The sequence below is a fragment of the Leptopilina heterotoma genome, unplaced genomic scaffold (genome assembly GCF_015476425.1).
Source record: "Leptopilina heterotoma isolate Lh14 unplaced genomic scaffold, ASM1547642v1 Lhet_6, whole genome shotgun sequence".
NCBI classification, from domain to species: domain Eukaryota; kingdom Metazoa; phylum Arthropoda; class Insecta; order Hymenoptera; family Figitidae; genus Leptopilina; species Leptopilina heterotoma.
In genome coordinates this window covers 5,272,736-5,295,741 of record NW_025111137.1, presented here as the reverse complement: position 1 = coordinate 5,295,741, position 23,006 = coordinate 5,272,736, and the positions used below count along the sequence as shown (strand labels likewise).

At 27.5% G+C, this 23,006-nt stretch overlaps 1 protein-coding gene across 2 annotated transcripts in view; it reads right to left on the bottom strand.

Moving 5' to 3' along the window:
- The window catches only part of LOC122509119 (POU domain protein 2-like), a 185,636-nt gene that overhangs the window by 128,348 nt on the left and 34,282 nt on the right, over positions 1-23,006 (bottom strand). For both annotated transcript variants that reach the window (XM_043622914.1, XM_043622915.1), the window contains exon 2: positions 11,449-11,481. In XM_043622914.1, the coding sequence (XP_043478849.1) occupies positions 11,449-11,481 (33 nt within the window). The remainder of the gene's footprint in view (positions 1-11,448; positions 11,482-23,006) is intronic.

The following is a 23,006-nucleotide window of genomic DNA, read 5'->3' as shown; positions in this document are numbered from 1 at the left end:
TTCATTGTTACTTCGAGGGTCGTTAAGTACATGCACGGTCCAGCGAGCGAACAACTTCAACACTATAAAATTCGCTCTATTAAAACACCTCAGTGAATTATTAACAATGATAAAACACAAAAACCCCCGAGGTATGATTATAGTAAGAGAACCTTAAATCGAGGAGATAGCTCCCGGATGTGTATACCTGTCTTTTTTCTCCAGGTGAGGATAGAAAAATTCAAAGAAATCGCCACAAATTTGCCTATACCCTAAAATTAGCACGAACTCGTGAAATTGAACTGACTGTACAAAAAAGTTGATTTTTCGTCACTAGATATTGGTTTTTGCGCTCATCCGAAAAGGAACTTTTGAGCAAAAAACAAGTAATCGGGATGAGAGAGCTACGTTCTCAGGTAGCAAGATCTTGAACAGAAGGTAAAATTTTAAGTAACTTTCGTTCTTTTTTTTTTTTTTGCAGATAATGAAAAAAAAAATAATTCCGTTTTGAAAATTGGATATTTCAACTCGGAGGAGAATTCTTTTATGGAAGAACAGTAGGAGAGCACCTGTCCAGATGACAACTGGCGTTAACGTTTTTCATCCTCCACGCACGTATCAAGTGCGTCGCTTATGCTCGCGAGTTCTCAGTAAACGAAAGAAGTTCGTAACGGGTTAGAAACGTCCGCGTAGCGGTTAATCCCTTCAGATCAAGCATGAAGAAAAGAATTTATGGTTGATTCTAGGAAACGCTTGTCGCGGATGGAAAATCCTTGCAAATCTTCCATATAATTAAATTTTTTGCCTCACGATTAAAAAGAAACGCATGTACATCAATTTGATTTCAGTAGTTCATAAATTTTGCCAAAGGAAGCGAAACATTAAATAAAAATTTCTTTCCTCTCTCTCTCTCTCTCTCTCTCTCTCTCTCTCGATGGAGAGATATATACTTTGTCTATATGTTTACCGAGATCGATTATATAGCACTATTTCCGTATACTGCGATTTTCAGAAATAATGTTTGAGAACCTCTTCTCGCTCTTCGTTTGCCAGTGCTCGCCCTCTCGACAGATACCAATTATTCAGCGGCTCGTCCCTAAACTCCAAGATCCTCGCGAATTTCTGACACTAAAAAAAACCCTCTCCATTCTCTCGAGACTCGCGCCTGCATAGATAATGAGTTAAGTAAAAAGAAGAAAAGAAATGTGTATCTCCCATTGGTAACGGTCTACCACTGGACGAAACTTTTTTTTATTTTCTTCTTCCTTTCGAGTATCATCTTTGCCACCTGCTAAAGTCATTTCCTGCACGGAAATATTCTTAACCATCATTATATACATATATATGCTCTGCCAAATATTTGCAGATTTTGTCTTTTTTCAATTATTTAAATCTGCTCCTTGAATTTTTTTGGTGGAATTGGGAATTATTCGGTGCACACGCGTATTTTTCTCTTCATCCTATCGTCATTGTAATTGCTGTCCTCGTCATGGTCGTCTTTTTCTTCTTTTTCTTACGTTTCGTCTTTGTTTTCTTTCAAAAATATCACGAGATTCATTAGAGACGTTGCCTCAATTCAACGGTTGTTCTATGATAAAGGTGAAGAAAGGAGAAAAAAAAGGAGAGCACTAGGATAAAGGTGAAGAAAGGAGGAAAAAGAAAAATTTTTCTTCTTTCTTCACCTGAAAGTTCTATGATAAGAAAAGAGAGAGCTGTATGATAAGGGTGAAGAAAGAAGAAGAAGAAGAAAGAGCTCTATGATAAAAGTGAAGAAAGGAGGAATATGGTAGAGCTATATATAATATAGGTGAAGAAAGGAGGAAAAAGAGAGCACTATGATGAAAGTGAAGAAAAGAGGAAAAAGGGAGAGCTGTATAATAAAGGTGAAGAAAGGAGGAAAAAGAAAAATTTTTCTTCTTTCTTCACCTGAAAGTTCTATGATAAGAGTGAAGAAAGGAAGGGAAAAAGAGAGCTCTGTTATAAAGGTGAAAAAAGGAGAAAAAAGAGAGAGCACTATGATAAAGGTGAAGAAAGGAGGATAAGAAAGCTCTATAATAGAGGTGAAGAAAGGAGGAAAAGAAATTTTTATTTTTTCTTTACCTAAAAGCTAAAAGGTGAAGAAAGGAAGAAAAAAAATTTTCCTTCTTTCTTCACCTGAAAGTTCTATGATAAGGGTGAAGAAAGGAAGAAAAAGATAGAGCTCTGTTATAAAGATGAAGAAAGAAGAAAAAAAATTTTTTATTCTTTCTTTACCTAAAAGCTAAAAGGTGAAGAAAGGATGAAAAGAATTTTTCTTTTTTCTTCACCTGAAAGTTTTATGATAAGGGTGAAGAAAAGAGCTCTGTTATAAAGGTGAAGAAAGGAGAAAAAAGAGAGAGAGCACTATGATAAAGGTGAAGAAAGGAGGATAAGAGAGAACTCTATGATAGAGGTGAAGAAAGGAGGAAAAAAATTTTTTATTCTTTCTTTACCTAAAAGCTCTATGATAAAGGTGAAGAAAGAAGGAAAAAGAGAAATAAAATTGAAGAGAGGAGAAAAAGGAGAGAGCACTATGATAATGGTAAAAAATGAAAGAAAAAGAGAGAGCTGTATGATGAATGTGAAGAATAGAGGAAAACGATTGAGCTGTTTGATAATGGTGAAGAAAGGTGAAAAAAGAGAGAGCACTAAGATAAAGGTGAAGAAAGAAGGAAAAAGAGTGAGATGTAAGATAATTCAAAAATATCACGAGAAAAGAAAGAGCTGTATGATAAAGGTGAAGAAAGGAGAAAAAAGAGAGAGCACTATTATGTCACTATTCTATTCCCTTTGTACTGTTGAATTGTGTCCTTCGTACACAAGCATAGTTTATACTAGCCCCGCCCATTTTGGTCAACTTTACAATATCACCGCCTTTTCTGGTCAAACTTTTCCAGACTCCGCCCTCTTTTTAATCAAAATCGCAGTATCACTAATTTCTTTTACCACCGCCCCTTTAGGTCAAAATTCTCCTTTGCTTCTCCCTCTTTGCCCATTTCGCACAATTTCTCATATCAAAGAAAACAAATAATCTTCTAAAATTTAAAAATGAACTACTCTCAAAGTTCTTTTGAAGAAAATTGAAGAGAAACGACTGAGAATGAGAGTATGGGGGAAAAAAATATGATTGTTCCCTGTTGTGAGTTGAAATAAGTGAGACCAACCACGTTGAAGGAATGCTCGATTAGGTAATCGATTAGTCACCCTGAAAATTCGACTTCCTTTAATCTAATGCGAGGCCGCATCCTGAAAATGCAAAGCTCGCAAGATAGTTGTGTGTGCGGCTGGCAGAGAGCGAGTGAGCGAGCGCGTGGAGCACACGAAGGAGAACAGGCGAAGCGAAGAGTTCAAAAGAAAGAAGGACGACGACGATGACTATACGACGAGGATAGAGAAAGAAGGATCAAGAAAGGAAGGGTAAAGGCCCCGGGCGAGGTCACCCACCGCCCCCGCCCCCTTCACTCCTTGTCCCATCGCCCTACCCCATCCCTGATTACCCACCGCCGTGGGGCGGGATACCTTGTAATGAGCATCGAAGGGGTGCTCAACTTTGACGCGCCAAATTTACAACTTATCGAGCGCCATGCTATAAATTTCAACTGCACGGAATGGAAATTCTCGCTTCATCACAATTAAAAGACGACGCAAATTTTTACCCATATGTAAAAAAAGTTATCGTTTTCTTTTAATTTATTGTTATTTTAATTCGATTTTTCAATTTGATTATAATTTTTTCCAACACGTAATATTGTGTATAGAAATATATTTAATTTAAAAAAGTGCCCATTAGTGCCCTAGGGCAATAATGGGCACTTTATTGACCGCTCGCAGGTCAATAAAGTAACTATTATTTCCCTAGGGTAATTAATATGTATTTGTGTATATATGAATGAGTATTTAAAATATGTGCAGTTAGGGAGCGTTCACAAATGATGTCACGCAATATTTTGAGATTTTCACCCTCCCCCCCTTCCCCCTGTCACAAAATTTCATGCAATTTCACATGTGAAAAATACATTGTGTCACGTTTAGTAGAGACCCTTTCCTGCCCCAAAAACTTGACATCATTTGTGAATGCTCTCTTATTATATGAGTTTTGAAAATTCGTCATCGAATTCGTCATCAGGGACACAAAATTATCCGATATGATTTTTTCTCCGAACTTTTTACCCAAAAATAAAACTGGAAACATTGTTTTTAATTATTTAATTATCTACAATACGTTTGAAAATTGTAAGCTATATATAATGTTCCACAAAAGTCGCAACAAAATTAATAATGACTTAAAATTTTTATCTTTAAGTTGAGCTTTTTAGGTTTACTGTTTACCGAAAAGATTTTATTTTGTTTTTCCCTGATTTTTAGACAGATTTTTTACCTTTTCCTTAATCCTTATAAAAAAAAGATAAATTCAAGGAGACTTCAATTAAAACAGAAACAAATTTTTCGAAGCAAAAATCTGACTTATAACTTTAGGTTGTTTACCTATATATATTAAAAATAAAATTAATTTCTGTAGTTAACGTCTCTCGATTCTTATAAAAAATTTCAATAAACTTTTTAAATTATTCAATTATTTTAAATAGAATTTTTAAAAATTCTTAAATTATTCAATTGTTTTAAATAGAATTTTTGAAAATTTCAATTATTTCAAAAATTTCAAATTAATTCTTTAGAAATATTCAATTATCTTTAAAAAAAATTAAATTGAATTATTATAAAAACCTAATTTTCCAGAAATTCAAATAAAATTTCTCAATTTAAATATTTTAAAAATTAATAAATTAATACAAATTTTAATTGTAAATCTTTAGAAATTTAATTTCTTTACAGCAATTGAATTTTTTATAATTTAATTTTTCATAATTTTCATAATTTTAAAACCTTTTAAAATTCAATTATTGTTTAAATATTGCAACTTTTTTAAACTAAAATCTTTTCTAAGTTAATTTTACTTAATTAACTATCAACAAATTTTAAATATTTTTAAAGTGAAAAAAATGCAAAGGAAATTCAAGATATTTAAGTTTTTTTAAAAATAGAATAGGCGTTGTCAGAAAGCATTGATTTTGATTTTCTCTGATTTTCAGAAAAAATTTTGACTTTTTCCATAATATATATAAGAAATATAAGATTTTCAAAAATTTTAAATTTCAACGCTTTTTAAATTCTATAATTTATCAAAATTGATGCAAAATTATTATTATGATTTGAATTCATTTATTCATTTATTCATTCAAAATGATTTGAATTCATTTATTTTCTAAAATATTTAACTAAAAATTCTATTCTAAATCAATTATGTTTAGGATAATTTTTAAGAAAGTTTTTGGAGCATTTACTAATCAAAGGAAAAAATAAAGTTCACTTAAAATAATTCTCAAATTCACATATCTTTAAAATTCAATTTTACGAAATTTCGATTATTTGAAAATTTTTCAATTAAATACAATATATTCCTAAATTTAACTAATTAAAAAAAAAATTAAATTAAATTTCTTCAAAAACTGATTTTTTGAGATAAAATTTGTCAAATGCAATTCTGAATTTTCAATTGTTTAAAATTTAAATTTTTCAAAAATTTCAATTTAAAACTATTTAAAATACAATACAGAAACGCAACTCACCTAAAATTTAATCAATTTTTTAGTTTTTAGGTAAAACTATTCGTTAAATAATTTATAAGTAATAATTTTATGGTAGTTCTATTAAATTATTTTAGGTAAATGAATTCAATTTCATGATCTGAAAACTTTCATTTTTGTTAGAAATAAAAAAATATGGTTTTTTATCTTAATTCGTTGTGATTTAAAAATTTGTAAATCAAGAAATCCTGAATTTTCATATGGATTCTAAAAATTAATTTTTCTCCAGTACTTTTGATATAATTTCCTGACTTTTCTCTGAATTCCCTGATTTTTCTGACTTGTGGCAATACCTTCAAGTACTTCTGTACTTTTTATGAAATTTTCAGACAATTTGCTGATCAATTATATTTTTCCTGAGTTTACACTGATTTCAGTGATTTCCCTGATCTAGGTCAACTCAATACTATTATAAAAATATATTTGGATCAAATTTAAAATGAAGAGAAGAGGTAATAAGCCCACTTGAGAAAGAATGCCTCTTGAGAGAACAAGAATAATAGGAATTTTGATTGAAAAACAAAAATGATGATGAAGAGGAGGAGGAGGAGGAATTTAAAAAGTGCGATGAATTCAAATGGAATCAACAGGTTCTGTTTATGAGAGTGTAAAACGTTTTGAATCCACCCTCTCTTGAAGGGTATGAATCCTTGGCGCGAATCTTGTTGTAAGGGGTGACCTAACTGCGGGGGGTCGGTCGGTTAAGGCGCCTGTACATCAAAATGGTATGGTGTATCAGGGTTGATTCGACCCCTGCCCCATCGTCTGTTGAACAGACGATTAAGGCGCAAGAGATGAAACTCCAGCCCCCAACGGAAAACTTAAAATAACACTGCTCGATCATCGGGACGTCTTCGCCGACAGGCAACCAGCCTACTTTCGTATTCCCTCTGTTGTCTCCAACAGGAACAAGATCCCTCCCTGTCGACACGCTCGCTCTTCTCTCCATATAACCTGGCTCAAGCGATGCGATTAAATCGGACCCCATCCCCCAGAAAACAAAAATAAAAACCAAAACGTCCCGCAAACATGAAATTGAAAATTCCATCGCAACTCATCTGAATTTTTTCAAAAATAACACATTTTCTTTAATTATATCAGATTAATTATTATGAAATGTTTACCTTATAATTCCCTCAGATATAATTAATTACTGTAATTAATTATATTATATTTTATCATTGGCGCGAATATCGGTTCAATTTACTTTCCAGTCGTATTAAATTAATCACCTCATCCCGACCATGCGATGTGAGGAGATACGTTTTACATGAAACAAGCATGTTGGTTATTTGTCAATTTTCAAAACCCCCCTATCTTCGCCTTTATTTCTTAAATCTCTTAATTATAAATTCACCTTTTGGCTCGCGAATTATTTTCCAAAAAATTATTCTTTATGGTTTATTACGAGATGAACTTTGCGCTTTATGCGCCGGTATACAGTGTAAGGAAGTAGGCGTGTTTGCAATCTCACTAAGGAATGCAAAATTTATACCTATTGCCGTTATCGATAATACGTCCTGAAAATAGTCTTCAAAAAATGAAAAACTGATTTATAATTTAGATATACTATATCCAATCTTCGATCTCAACTGATACTCAAAATAAGTGGAGAATATTATTCACGGAAGGTTTTCATCTTTTTTTGATGAATTTCTCTTTTTTTGTATATAAAGTTGCTTTCTTCGTATCTTTCGTTGTTCGTCGTTCGATCATTGTCACGCATATATTATATATAAAAAACATTCATAGAAGATCTGACATCAAATTTATAGAACCCTTTATGAGTTTGAAAATTATTATATAAACTTTTAAATTCTGTCCGACATATTGGATCTGCCATTTTTAATTTTGTAAAATAAGGTAAAATTTCGTAGTCTTCATCTAATTTAACATTAGAGATCTCGTTTATTAAAAAAATCAATTTTTTATTATTAAATTTAAAAAAAATAAGAAACTGGAAGATATTTGCAGAAATATATATATAACTGTGGTCAGCGGCTCATCTTTTGATGTCTTCACACACTCGAGAGAGTGTTTACTGCTGATGATCGTTTGCGCCATCGTGTTTTGGTGGCACACATTATGTGCGCCTTGAAAGCTGGGGAGGAAGCAGAGAAGAATCTCAAGAAGAGTCCCATGGACCTTCCTTATTGCGTGATATTAGCCACGGCTGCTGCACTGTCTGCCACCGTTGCGCTTGGATGGGGTAATCATAATCTCGAGAAGGGCAAAACATAGTTCCCCAAAAAGACTGAATTTTACGACACCAACAGTTGGTGCATTCTGTCCATGAAAATATACATATATATATATAAAGATACAACCGGATGTAAGACAACTTTTTTTGTTTCACTTTCATGTGTTCCTGTCCTCTCTTCCATATAAGACTTTGCGGACTCCAGGATTCACTATATCACATTGTATTCTTAAAAAAATTCTTTTTCTCCTATTTTCTGATAATCTTCTTCAAATATTTGTAGTTTTTCCTTTGTCATCGATATAAATTTTTATCATTTTTAAATAAATATTTTATAATTATTCTGCCACAGGAATTAAGCTATTTTCAAAAATTTCGAATTCAATAACATAAGAATATTATTATAAAACATGAAGATATTGATCACTCCGAGTCTTCAACCCGGAATCTTTCTTCATGTTTCATATAATAATTAAAAATTTCTAATTTGTTACTGTAACTTCTTCAAAAATTATTTTCATCATTTCGATTATTAATTACTAGAATTTTCAACTTAAATTCTTTTTTAACCTCACTACGGTCAACCCCGAGTATACTCGGGGTGTATCTTTCTTTTATTTATTTGAAAAAATTTAATTCGAGAGTTATATAAATAAAACTCTTAGTGTAACTTGAAGCTTTTTTTCGGACATTCTTCAATTAAATATATTGGAAATTAAAAACTTTATAAAATTAAGAAAAAATTCGACTTAACTTTTTGAAGCAAATTAATTCTACAGAATTCTTAAGTAAAAGTATGAAAAGATCAAATTTTCAAACATTTTAATTTGAAACTTTTTGGAAATTCAATTATTTCTAAAAATCCACGATTTGAATATTCAATTATAATCTAAAATTTTAACTGAAATACATTTTTAAATCAATATTTTTTTTAAAAATTCTATGAGAATTCAATTAGTTAAATACAAAAATAAATATTTTATTACATTGAATGTTTCTTAAAATTGAATTTTCATGAAGAATTTTATCAAAAAAATTTTAAATAATTGAATTCTCTTGACAAATTTTAATAAAATTTTTAGTAATAATTTCATTTTTCGAGAAATTTGATGAAAAATTGTATTAAACATAAATGAAATTCTGCCAAGAATTTTATTTAAAATTTTTGAAAATAATTTAATTTCGTAAAAAAAATTTATTATTTATAAAGATAATTGAAATTTTTACTCGATTTTTTGTAAATTTTTAAACATAATTGAATTTCTGCGAAAAATTATATTATTTTTGAAAATAATTGAATTCTTGAGACGAATTTGAATAAAATTTCTTTTTAAATAATTGAATTCTTTTGTGAAATTTTATGGAAATAGTTGACATTGAAAATAATTGAATTTTGAAAAAAAATTTTATTATTTATAAAGATAATTGTAATTTTGACGAGATTTTTGTAAATTTTTGAACATAATTGAATTTATGCAAAGAATTATATTATTTTTGAAAATAATTGAATTCCTGAGACGAATTTTTTTTTTTAAATTTTATTAAATAATTGAATTCTTTTGTGTAATTTTATTGAAATAATAGACATTGAAATAATTGAATTTTGATAAATTTTTAAAATTAATTAAATTTCTATAAAGAATTTTATGAAAATTATTTTGAAAAAAAATGAATTCTTAGAAAGAATTTCATGAAAATTTTTGAAAATAATTTAATTTTTTGAAGAAATTTAATTAAAACTGTATATTGAAAATAATATTTGAATTTAAATAAATAAATTGTAGGAATGGTTTTTAAAAAAATTAAATTTCTTTGATGAATTTTAATAAAATTTTTAAAAATAATTATGAATATAATGAAATGTTTGCGTAGAATTTTATTAAAAATTTTTTTAACTAATTGAATTCTTTTGGGGTTTTTTTATTAAAGTATTAGATATTAAAAATCATTGAATTGGGGAAAATTTTGACAAGAATAAAGAAAGAAATAGGACAAAATAAAGAAATTCTAATTCCAATTCTAAAGTTTTAGAAAATAATTGAATTTTTGAGAAGAATTTTACTACTTTTGAAAATAATTGAATTTCTGCAATTATTTGTAATTGCTTCAAAATTCAATTTGTTTAAAATTAACTAATTTCAGAAGAATTGTAGTTACTAAATTTTTTTAAAAATCTAGGTTTTATAATATTGCTAATTTTAAAATATTAGATTTTAAAAATAAACACAATAACTTTAGACAACAATTTTCCAGGATTTTGATCAAAATTATCTGACGTTTCCAGGTTTTTTTAAGGTTTATAAAATTCCCAATCAGAGAGGACATTCAGTGAAAGAAATTAGAAGAAGAGAAAACGTTCAACTTACTTATAACCCATAAATTATTTTTGGCCCTTTTTTCTAGAAAATCTTATTTGCATAAATAGAATAGAAAAAAAATAAAAGTAATAATAACCCATTGAGAATATTCTATACTTAAAGTTAATTACCAGGCAAAAGGTATTTAATAATAAATAACTAAATTTCTTTCCCTTTTTCTAAGGCAGAGACTGCCCCGCAACTTTGTTATGGCTGTAAATAAACTTGTCAGTTTTAAGACGTTCTTGTAAAAAACCAGCATAAGAAGATCTCAAGTGCTTCCAACATTATTTTCTATTGGACGGTTGGTAACACTGTAAACGCGCCGGGAAAGAACCCATTTCAGTGAATTAACTCCTTGTCGATGTTTTTCTTTTTTCGTCACAGCAATTTCTGCCGGAAGTGTAAACAACCGCAATTTTCACCATTATGACAATTTTTAATTTTAATAAACAGAAACCTATTCATTTTTTCCGGAAAATTTATCCTCCAAAAATTAACACAAAAATTTAATATTTATACAATTTGCACACACACACACACTTTTTTTAAGATTGAAGAAAAATTACAAAATTCTCGAAAGACGTATAAAAGACATATAAATTGAAAAAAAATGACTTCATTACATTATTTACAGAGTCGTAAAAACTCTTAGAGTTCCCGGAAGGCAAATTGATTCGAAGGTTGAATCTAAATGTAAACAGAAGTTCAGAATGTCAGAAAATTTTCTACTTCTTTGAAGTTGTAAAATTAAATTCACTTTGAATATCCAATTAAATGGGAAATTTATAAAACTACTGAAAAAAATTAAATATATACCTATATGTGTATAAAATTGAAATGTGACATTCGGAAAATGTGAATCGGTGCGTCTTGGTGCTTCCTGACTTTTTTTTTAAATAAAAGGAAATCAACGGTTTTTCAAGTTATTGAACAAATTATGTTATATTCCAATGTAGAAGCAAATTCTAAGAAACTAAGATCGAGAAACTATGCATAAACCTTTGAACGAGATATTCAAGTTGCGCATTTTATTGCAAAATCGTAAAAGGAAAAGAGAAACTGAGAGAACAAAAGAGTTTTATAGATTTCATATTCGTTTTCGATTCGTGGAATATCAGAGAGAAAAAAATATATAATCAATTTTGTTGATAATTTCCACAACTGTATATATAAGTAAGTCAAATATATTATTGACAAATATTGTAAAAATATTGAAGATGAAAGAAGAAAAAAGTTATCAACTCACCGTAAGGTCGTTCCACTATCTGATCACATGTATCTGTAACAGAAAATTTTCATTTGATTAGAATAATTAAATCATTTTCTTCCTGGTTTTGAAATTATATAAATGTCTTATAAATAGTGCCGAGAGAACTCTCGTTTTGTGTTTATGGCTATTAATTCTTCTTAATGATACATGCAAGAAGTGATTAAGCGGTTATGACACGTGCTATAAATTACGATTATGAGTCACTACCCACAGATATAGTAAGATATTAAAGACTTATTTAAATCAAGTAAATTTTATTTCTCATGTCATTACAAATTCAGGGCATATCATTTTCCATTGAGAATTAATGAGAAATTTCTCCTACAACTCATATGAGAGATATACATATATTAAGTGAATTTATAATTACTAAATTACTTAGTATTGGAAAGTCATTCGTTTTACTTGTAGGTTAAGAACGCACGCGAGGAGTGGGGAGTGCAGAAAGTTGATTGGTTAGTTCACTGGAGGGGGTAATCCCCCCACTTCTTGATCTCAGAGTTCCCATTCAGTCAAAACAATTTTTTATCTTCATTTTAATTTACCTTCTTTCAGGTCAATAAATAAATCAAAGAATCTGCATTTTTTTCTTAATTCTTTAGTCTTGCTTTCTTTCTTATTTTCCAAATTTAAAAAATTCTTCAATCTTTATTTATTGATTGATTAAATTTTTACTTTTCGATTAATTTTTCATTCCTTGTTTCATTTTTCAATCTTTTGTTAATTCTCCACCCTTTGCTCTTCACCCTTTAATTACTTATTTTTTTATTTCGAACCTACATTGTTCGATTTTTTATTCATTTTTTTTCATTCTTTAAATGATTTTTTTTATTTTTACTCATTTTATTAAATTCATCAATTTTTAATTCATTGTTTGTTTTGACTTGCTACAAAAATTTTATTTTATTTTCCTGATTTCCAATCGGAATTTTTACCTATACTATTTCTAAAGAAATTAACAAGAAAAATTTGCAAATTTTCATAGCTTTTGAAAATTAATATTTTATATTTTTTGAAATTTTAAGTAAAATTATTCATTAAATAACTTTTAAGTGATAATTTTCAAGAATCAAATTATTTAAAAAAATCAATTTCATATTCTGCAAAGTTTAATTGATTATTATTATTATTAATAAAAAATTTGTTCGTGCAAAATCGTCATTTTTTATTGATTTTTTAATCTTTTTTAATTTTTCAAGCTTTTTCTAGCATAGAATTTTTATTCTTCGATTGATTTTTCATTCTTTAAATGATTGTATTATTTTTTATTCATTTCTTCTAAATATGTTTTGTTCTTAATTTTTTTATCAATTCTTCCTTCAGGGTTGTCACAAAACTTTTATTTTCTTTTTCCCTAACTTAAAAATAGAATTTTCACTTTTTTCTATAAAAATTAAGATTTTTAAAAATTTTAAATTTCAAACCTTTTTAAATTAAATAATTTTTAATAAGAATTACTTCTGTAACTTCATCAAAATTATGTACACTATTCCAATTCAATTATTTTTTAGAATTTTTAAACAAAATTTGTTGCAGAAAATATTTTTAAAGATTTTTCAAAAACTAACTTTTTCAGAATTTTTAATTAAAATTTTTATTTATAAAACCTTTTGAAATTCAATTATTTATAAATTTTATATGCAATTCATATAAAATTTAATTAGTTTTTGAATTTATTTTTAAAATTCAATGTAAAATTATTTCATTGAATAATTTATCAGAAATAATTATATGATTGTTCTTTAGGAATTAAATTATTTTTAAGGAATTTAATTTTATATTTTGTAAAGATCAACTATTGTCAGAAATAAATAAAATTTAGAGACTTGTATGAAAATTTCGGGTCAATTTTTTGACCGATTCTTCATTATTGTTACCATTCATCCATCATTTTTTCTGTAATTTTTCATTCTTTTTTTAATCTTTTTATTTTATTAGATTTTTTTTTTATTTGTTTAATTTTTGTTCGGTGCGCGATTAATTCTTCTTTCATTGATTGATTATTTATTTTTTCAATTATTCTTAATTATTTATTGTTCAATTCTTCTACTTTTTAATTTTTTTATTCTTTATTTTTCTTTGGTTTTTATTTTTCTTTCTTTAAATGATTCTTTATTTCACATGAACGTTTGATTCTTCTTTGATTCTTGGATTAATTTTTTGTTTTATAATTTTCATTTTTTTAATCGAATCTTTATCCTTTTATCAAAAGGGTTTCTTCTTTGTTTTTCATTATTTAATCGCGACTCCTTATTACTAGCTTGTAATTTTTTTATACTTTTTTTTGATTTTTCATTATTTTTGTAATCTTTATTTTTTGTTTTATTTTTCATTCTTTATTCTTTATTTACTTCTTTATTCATTATTTGATTTTTCATTCGTTGAATAGTGTTTACTTTTTTAATTTTCATTTTGATGAATTATTTTTCTTTTCTCATTCTTTGTTTAGATCTTCATTTATTCTTGTTTAACTCTTCATTATTTATTTAATTCTTGTTCTTTAATTTTACTTTGTTCTACACTATGTTTGATTCTTCATTCTCTTTTTGATTCTTCATTTTTTTATTCTTTCTTTATTCATTATTCTTTCTTCATTCTTTTATTATTTCTTGATTCTTTGTTCTTTCTTCATTCTTTTATTTTTTCTTCATTTTTTTGTTCTTTCTTCATTGTTTTATTCTTTCTTCATTCTTTTATTTTTTCTTCATTCTTTTGTTCTTTCTTCATTTTTTTGTTCTTTCTTCAATGTTGTATACTTTCTTCATTCTTTGATTGAAGAATATTTTTACCTATTAGGAAAATAATTTGAGCCGTGATGAAAATTTTTTACCATGTTATATGTAAATTGATACTGTGGGAAAATTGTTGGGTTTATTTACGCTTGACCATAAGAGGAGATTTCTTTTTTTTTTGTAAATGAACTCAACGCACTGATCGAATGAAAGTTAAAGAAAAATAAAAGTTTTTTAAATGTACTCTGAAACTTAATGGTATATGGCAACTTATCCGAAACCTGCTTGTAACGAGATCGACTCACACCTAGTAATGTCTTACTTAAAAGGATCACGCGACTCTAATAGAAGCGCACAGGGAGGTCATCTAGTGTCATAAACGCTTTGGTCGAGCCTTCTGCAGCGGTTGCGGCGTGCTAATAGCCTCATTAGATATTAATGTTCAGGAGCGTATTCATGATTAAACTTGGCGCGCTTATTCACCATGGCAAAAGAAATATCATTACCCACCAACTGATAAAAAACATTTCCAAAGCGAGCATTCCTGCAAACTTTCTTTATTTGTCTTATTTCTCTATTCATTCTCTTTACTCGCGACGTCAAAATAGTCATTTAACGCTTTTCACCTTGCAGTCTTTTCTTCACCTTCCCCTTATTATCAAAATTCCCTTATATTTCTGAAAAGTACTCAAAAAAATATTAAAAATACTAAAAAGTTTTCGAAAAAAAATCATAAACACAAATTTTCATCACAATAGGCTTCATTTGAAAATTTAGAATTTATCCAAAAATGCATTTTTGAGATCAAATAAAAAAGATTAGTTTGCGTATGCAAAATACAGATTGAATAGGACATTGTATGAAAAAATGCATCAAACGAAGAAGGGGATTTTTTTATCTCTCATCGTCAATCGCAATCAATCAATCAATCTTGAGGTGCCGTATTTTAATATTTTCCATGAATTGACAGTAGGCTTTACGAATCTTAATAGGCCAAACGAGGGTCCAACTCGATTCAACGATAGAGGATAAATATTAAACAACTTTCTTTACACCTATACGCGCAGTTTTAATGCAGAACAGAGAACGTGGCACCGGGCCTCACGGGAGGAAGATGACTGAATCTTAATTAGCGAGGCGTGACAAGTATTCAACAATTCATTCATCTACACGTTGATGAATGAGATAGAATGACTTTATCTTTATTGAATAAAAAAAAAAATTCTAAACCTTATTGAATTTAATTATATACATCATTTTTCTAATTAGATAATTCGTTTCCTTCTATTTTATTCCATTCTACTTCTATATATAGTAAAAACTGGAATTAAACTTTTAACTTGAGTGAATGGTTTTGTTTAAGTTAATATCTTCCAACTAATAATTTCATGTGTAACATTTCCTATTTAGAAAAATTCAAATTTTCCCACTAGTAATTAGAATAATAAACCGTTGCTCCATTTACAACGTTTCTTATTGGCTTGTTCAAATTAAATTCAAATTTTCCCGCCAGTAATTAGAATTATAAACCGTTGCTCCATCTACAACGTTTCTTATTGGCTTGTTCAAATTAAATTCATATTTTCCCGCCAGTAATTAAAATAAGGAACTGCTCACGTCGAAAAATTCCAGGGAAGTACCCCCTGGGATTTCCATGGAACTTCTGCATGGAATTTTCATAAATCCCATAAAAGAAAGGAAAAAATGTTGAATTTTTAGAAATTCGATTTTTCGGATTTTTGATAATTTTTAATAATTTTTGATTTTTTACCAAAGAGTTGAGGCAATTTAATAAGTAAAGTATTTTCCAAAAGCACAAAAATAATGAAGCTAAATCCCATAAAAGAGAAAAAAAAATGTTGAATTTTAAGAAAATCGGATTTTTGAATTTTTTCGAATTTTTGATAATTTTAGATTTTTTACCAAAGAGTCGAGACAATTTAATAAGTAAAGTATTTTCCAAAAGCACAAAAATAATGAAGCTAAATCCCATAAAAGAGAGGAAAAAATGTTGAATTTTAAGAAATACGGATTTTTGAAATTTTTCGAATTTTTGATAATTTTAGATTTTTTACCAAAGAGTCGAGACAATTTAATAAGTAAAGTATTTTCCAAGAGCACAAAAATAATGAAGCTAAATCCCATAAAAGAGAGGAAAAAATGTTGAATTTTAAGAAAAACGGATTTTTGAAATTTTTCGAAATTTTGATAATTTTAGATTTTTTACCAAAGAGTTGAGACAATTTAATAAGTAAAGTATTTTCCAAAAGCACAAAAATAATGAAGCTAAATCCCATAAAAGAGAAGAAAAAATGTTGAATTTTAAGAAATTCGGATTTTTGACTTTTACTTAATAATTGAATATTAAAAGCATTATAGCATAAATTTTCAAAAATAATTGAATTTTGAATATTTTTAATAATAATTTTAATTTTCGAAGAATTTACTTAAAATTGTATTAAAAATAATTGAAATCGTGTGAAGGATACATTTTATTATTAAGGAGAATTTATTGAATTCTTGTAAAGAATTTTTATTACATTTTTTTAAATAATTAAAGTCCTGTGACAAATTTTATTATTTATAAAAATAGTTGAATTCTTGTAACGAATTTTTAGTACATTTTTTTTAATAATTGAAATCCTGTAAAGTATTGTATTGTTTATGAAAATAATTGAATTCTTGCAACGCATTTTATTACATTTTTTTGTAAATAATTGAATTCATTTAAGAAATTTTATTAAAATTGTACTTAGATTTTGAAAATATTTGAATTTTAGTGAAAAATTTCATTATTTGTGAAATGTACATGAATTCTTGCAAACAAATTTTTGAAAATAATTAGTTTTCGAGGAATTTATTTAAGTATTAAAAATTGTATAAAAAATATTTGAAATAATTTTTTTAAATAATTTAATTCTTGGGAAGGATTTTATTAAAATTTTTGTGAATAATTAATTTTTTTTTTGGAAATTTAAATTATTATAAAAAATGAAGAAGGCGATCATTCCGAGTCGAATTCCTATGGAATAATAATAATAATTAAATATTTATTAAAAAAAAATTTATTGGTATTTTGGAATAATTTAACAATTAAAAAAATTCGTAATTAAATATAATAGAACAGTTTTTTGAGTATATAATCATTTTTAGAGTGAATCAGAATATTCTTTAGGGTTTAAGGAAAAATTCAAAATTTTGTCTGTAAATCAACAATGTAATCGTTAAAATCTATCAATTTTCTATTGAAAAACAAAGAATAATGTTAAGGAAATAATGTATAAAAACAAATATAATTAAATATAATGTTAAAACAAATAATGAAATCATCGGATTGGGTGAAAAATAAAGAATAAACAGTGGGAAAAACATTCGATAACGATGGCTAGTTAGGGTGTACAGTGGAGTATTTACGAAGACACTGATATTTACGAAGGTAGTTAGAACAACGCTGAAAATCCTTAAGGCGGTTCCATTGGCAGCTCATCGCCATTGAGATGAAGTCCCTCTCCCCCTACTGCATCATCATTTCAAGAGAGAATAAATAATATATATATATACGTAAGACGCGTCGATGATTAACAACCAGTCGACGTTTTCTACGAGGCCGCGAGTGTAATCGATTAATTTACGATATCGTACGTGTCTTTACGTTGGACAGCCATTGTTTGTTGTTAATTACATTCGCTCGATCGTTACATCTGATCGGACGTAAGCCAAAAATCAACGACTCTTTGGTTTTGATTCGGTGATTTTGCACGACCGCCCGCGGACAGTGGGTTTCTTATTAAAAAAAATAATTTTTTAACTTCATGAATCGATGATCTGTCAAAAATAAGAGCAAGATACAGTGTTGTATCTGTAATAAAGTTACGATATTTAAAACTGTTTGTTAGAATACGAAAAACAATCTGGTAAAAATCCCAATTATCTTTATAAATAACAAAATTCTTCTCCACGACAGATTGTGAGCATAGGTAAAATAAATTTTTAGGTTTCTAAATATTTTTGTGATGAGATATGGTTCGTTGGTTTCTTACTATGTATATATAATATATAAATTTTCAGTTTTTAAATATTTTTGTCGTTCGCATGGCTTCTTAAATTATTACCATAGTGAAAATATAGAAATTTTCCGATTTAAAGCAGTTTTTAGGTTGGATAAAGTCTTTGGCCATAGTTAGCCAGAATTTGCGTTTCTGATTGGACGGTAATATTTACCATCCAATCAGGAAGGCTCAAAACCTGAATCTCCAAACTTTGGTCGACTAAAGTATATCCTTATTTTTAAAACAATAATCTCAGTATTGAAGCAATTTTTTTAATCCCCTCAAACAGGCATAAAACAATAATAATAATAATTCAGTATAAAAAATAAACAACTCCCTACAATGTCCATAGTCATAAAATAGAATCACAATGTTCTAGAAAGTAGAATAAATACGTGGTGTTCTTTTTTTGTGACATGATTTTCTCTGCATTGTGAAAAAAAAGTATTCCATGACATTTATTGGCTTTCCTGGAAATGAAAACAAGAATCAGGTCCGTTTTCTGTTGATTTTTCAATGATAGTAAGTTATAATGCATTGCAATGGGTGAGACAACGCAATAATTCTTTGGTCACTCTATGGTCTAGTGATTCTAGAGTAGGAGTCTTGGGACTTGAGCGCGCGCAATGTCAGCTTATAGGATACAACATAAAGGAAGACAATATAAGCAGCAATATAAATGCAGGAGGCTTGGGTGCTATATATGAAAGACAGGCCAGAGATCTTGGCTTTTACGATTCATTAATCCTGTCGCGAGTGACTTTCGCTTAATAAGTCGGTCGGACAATCTCTGTTCCTCTCTTTTAGGTTTCCCTCGCGAGCATCTATAGTCTGATTCTATCTCAATTCATGCAGGGCGAGTAGGTTAAAAATTCTAAATCAAGTTAAAGGTAATTTTTCTTGTTCTTTAGGACAAATGAAGAGAAACGTATTTTTTTATTAAGCGAAGAAAAATTTTTTAGCTGAGTTATGAGTGTTTGAAAATTTTAGGACATATCGTGATTTTAGAGCTAAACAGCTGACAAATTATTTTCAAATCTTTCTAGTTTTTGCAAAAATAAATATTTTTTAATTTTTTTTCTTTATTTTAGTAGTGTTTTTGATACTTTTTCTTTGCAAACTTGAAAATTTGAAAAACTTTGAAAATTAACAAAATGGCGGCCATTTTTCGATAAATCAAAAAAGTCAATTTTCTCAAAAACATCATTTTTTATTTTTCTTAAAATTTTTGTGTGATTACTAGATGAAAAAAGAAACTTTTCCCAAAAGGTTTCAAGTCCGCTAAAACTATTTGGAAGTCGCTATAATTTTTTTCAGAAAATAACAAATCTCATTATTTTCTCTCTAAATCTGAATCAGTGAAATTCCACTGAAAATCAGTGAAATTTGACTGAGAATCAGTGACTCTATTCTCGCGATTTGAATCAGTGGAATTTTACTGAATGTCAGTTAATTTTGGTACTTTTTATTTGCAAACTTGAAAATTTTGAAAATTAACAAAATGTCGACCGTTAAATTTTTTTGAACGATGTTTTTGAGAAAATTAACTTCTTTGATTTTTCGGAAAATGGCCGCCATTTTGTTAATTTTCAAAAATTTTCAACTTTTCAAGTTTGCAAAGAAAAAGTATCAAAAACACTACTAAAATCAAGAAAAAAAATTGAAAAATATTTATTTTTGCAAAAGTTAGAAAGATTTGAAAATAATTTGTTAGCTGTTTAGCTATAAATTCACGATATGTCCTAAAACTTTAAAACACTCATAACTCAGCTAAAAATTTTTTTTTCGCTAAATTAAAAAATACGTGTCTCTTCATTTGTCCTAAAGAACAAGAAAAATTACTTTTAACTTGATTTAGAATTTTTAACCTATTCGCCCTGCATGAATTGAGATAGAATCAGCCTATAATGAGCACTTTTGACAAATTTTTGTAATTTAAAAAAAAAATTTCTTTTTCAATACGAATAGTACATCCGGAAAAACTGATTTAAACCAAATAAATATATTTAAACCCAAATATATATATTTTTTTTTAAAAATTGTATTCGATACAAATCAAACTTTTATTTGAACCAAATACCAAAGTTTATTTGCATAAAATTTATTTGAAATAAAATAATAAATAAAAAGAATCTGAGTCAACTTTATCTTTTTCCTGGGTGTTCCATTCAAAAATGGTAAAATTTGTCTTTACCTCAGTTTTTACAAAATATATTTCACTTTTTAGTCTTAGTTTTTAACATCAGGAGTTTTCCATATCCATAAAATCGAAAGAAGAAATCACTGGTAAACTATTGAAGGTGTAATTCTAATCAATCTGGTGAAAATGAAAAATTGTCATAATTTTCTATGGAATATAAATTTCTTCTATGGAAATGGGAAAAGATAAATTCAGAGAGCTGATGATTTGTCATTTCTATACGGAAGCTGTAAAGTTGAGTCATTTTGTGATATGATAATATGCTGCGGAAGATGAGATTTAATATATGCGTTTTAGTGAGAGGAGAAATGAGACAAAAAACAAACGAAGCAAAAGGAAAGGAGAATTACTCGAGAAGATGACTTATGGAGGAAGGAGAAGAAGAGGCATAAAGATCAAGACATAGTAATTGAAGAATGAATATCGCTGTAGTGGAAAATGAAGATTTTTCAAACTCACATTTTTATAATTTTTCTTTTTAACAGGTTAGATTTTTAACTCATATGCTATAGGTCTCTTTTTGACTCAAAAAGACGCAAGCTAATTAAAAATATATATAAAAATATAGTTCTTGACTTCAGTGTTTCTCAACCAGAATTTTTCAATATTCTTCGATTTTTTAATTGATTCTTCATTTTTTTCCTCAGATTCGATTTTAATTAGGAACTAAAAATTATTTTTCATATTTTTATTTTCAACACGAAGGGAAATGACTTGATTATGAAATTACTATGGAAGAAAAGTTTGATGTGATTACGAGCAGTTGTATAAGAGTAAGAGGAGAAAAATATTTGCAACTTTAAAATATATCTTAATTTGCATGTTTGCTTTAAGAAACACAGTATACGAGTCACGATCCCAGTAGAATGCTAATCTAAAGATGCAATGGTGCCTATTAAGCGAAATTCTTCTGTTTTGAACTAAGTATACTCTGCAATGGTGCACATTTCCATCTCAGATTCCAAAGGCCTGGAAATTAAAATAGCCAGCGGATGCAAATTGCGCTTGACTACTATAATGCCTCATATTCTCAGAGTTAGAGAAGCCAAAACGATATATTGAAATTAATTATCTAGGGAAAAAAAATAAATTTCTAATTTTTACATTTTTGCGTGGATATTTTTCAAATGTTTAAATTTAAATATTATTAATTATATTAATCTCCGTATTTATTCAATCTGTCCGCAGTTTGAAAATAGTTTCTGTGTGTACTTTTGTTTTTTTTTCTTTAAAAAATATTGTTTGACAAATCGAAAATATTTAAGTATTTTTTCATGATTTATAATAAAATAATATTACAAATTAGAGAATTTTAAAAAAAATTATGATTAACAAATAAAAAATATACCCATTTTGTTTGTTATATGCTTTTTTCTATAACAAATTTCGTTTTACTGATCTAAAATATAATGTAAATTATTCTCCTTTTTATTGATAAAAAATACTTGAAAATTGTTAATTGTTAAAAAATTTTTATTACGAAGTAGAAAATATTCCCATTTTAAGCATAATTTTTATTTCTTAATAAATATTTTAAATATTTAATTATTTATATTTTTCCATAGGAATTAAGATTTTCAAAAATTTCAAATTCAAACCTTTTTGAAATTAATCAACTTCAAAAATATTGTTATAAAAAAAGAAGAAATCGATTGCTCCGAGTCGACGACTCGGAGTGATCGATTTCTTCTTTTTTTATAATATAATTAAAGTTAATCAACTCTTTTAAAATTGAATTAATTTTGAAATATTTAAGTAAAATTATTAAGTAAATAACTTATTTATTTTATGATAGTTGTTCAAGATTTAAGTTTATATTTAAAAATAAATTTTTGTAAGAAATTGATAAATTGAAGGTTTTGTATTAGAATTCGTGGTAATTTTATAGTTTATGAGTCAAACAAAAAAAGACACAAGAATTCAGAATTTTCTTATGAATTCTAAAAATTAAATTTTTTTCATTACTTTTAATAAAAATTTCGGACTTTTCTTGAATTCTCTATGTAAAAATATATGATTATTATTTTATTTTTATAAAAAAAATTTGAATTGAAAATTTTTACGTTCTATTATATTTTTAAAATTGCTAATTTTATTTAAAAAAGAGAGTGAGAAGTCAGCCGCTCGCGAATTCTTGCTAGTTTATAAAAAAAATTCAGATTTAAATTCCTTATTTTTTAAATCATTTTCTTTTTTTTCTATGCAAGAGACGATCAATTGTTTCCTTAATAAATATTCAATTCAGATTTATTTTCTCACTCTGTTTTTCCTTTTTTCACATATATATACATATATACATGACAAATCATTTTTTTGCCCAGACAAATTTCCTCTCGTGATAAACAACTCATACATTAGAATTGGAACTATATAGAAATAGAAAGGGAGTGTATATATGCATTGTTAATAAAATGCCCTGGGAGAATTTTCCAACCCCTATTTTCTTGATATTTTTCTCTCTCCGCATATATTGAACCCCTCATTCTGTTCTGCATAAACATCTCAATCTACATTATACACCATATCCAATCCAATGAAAAATATTCATTTTTC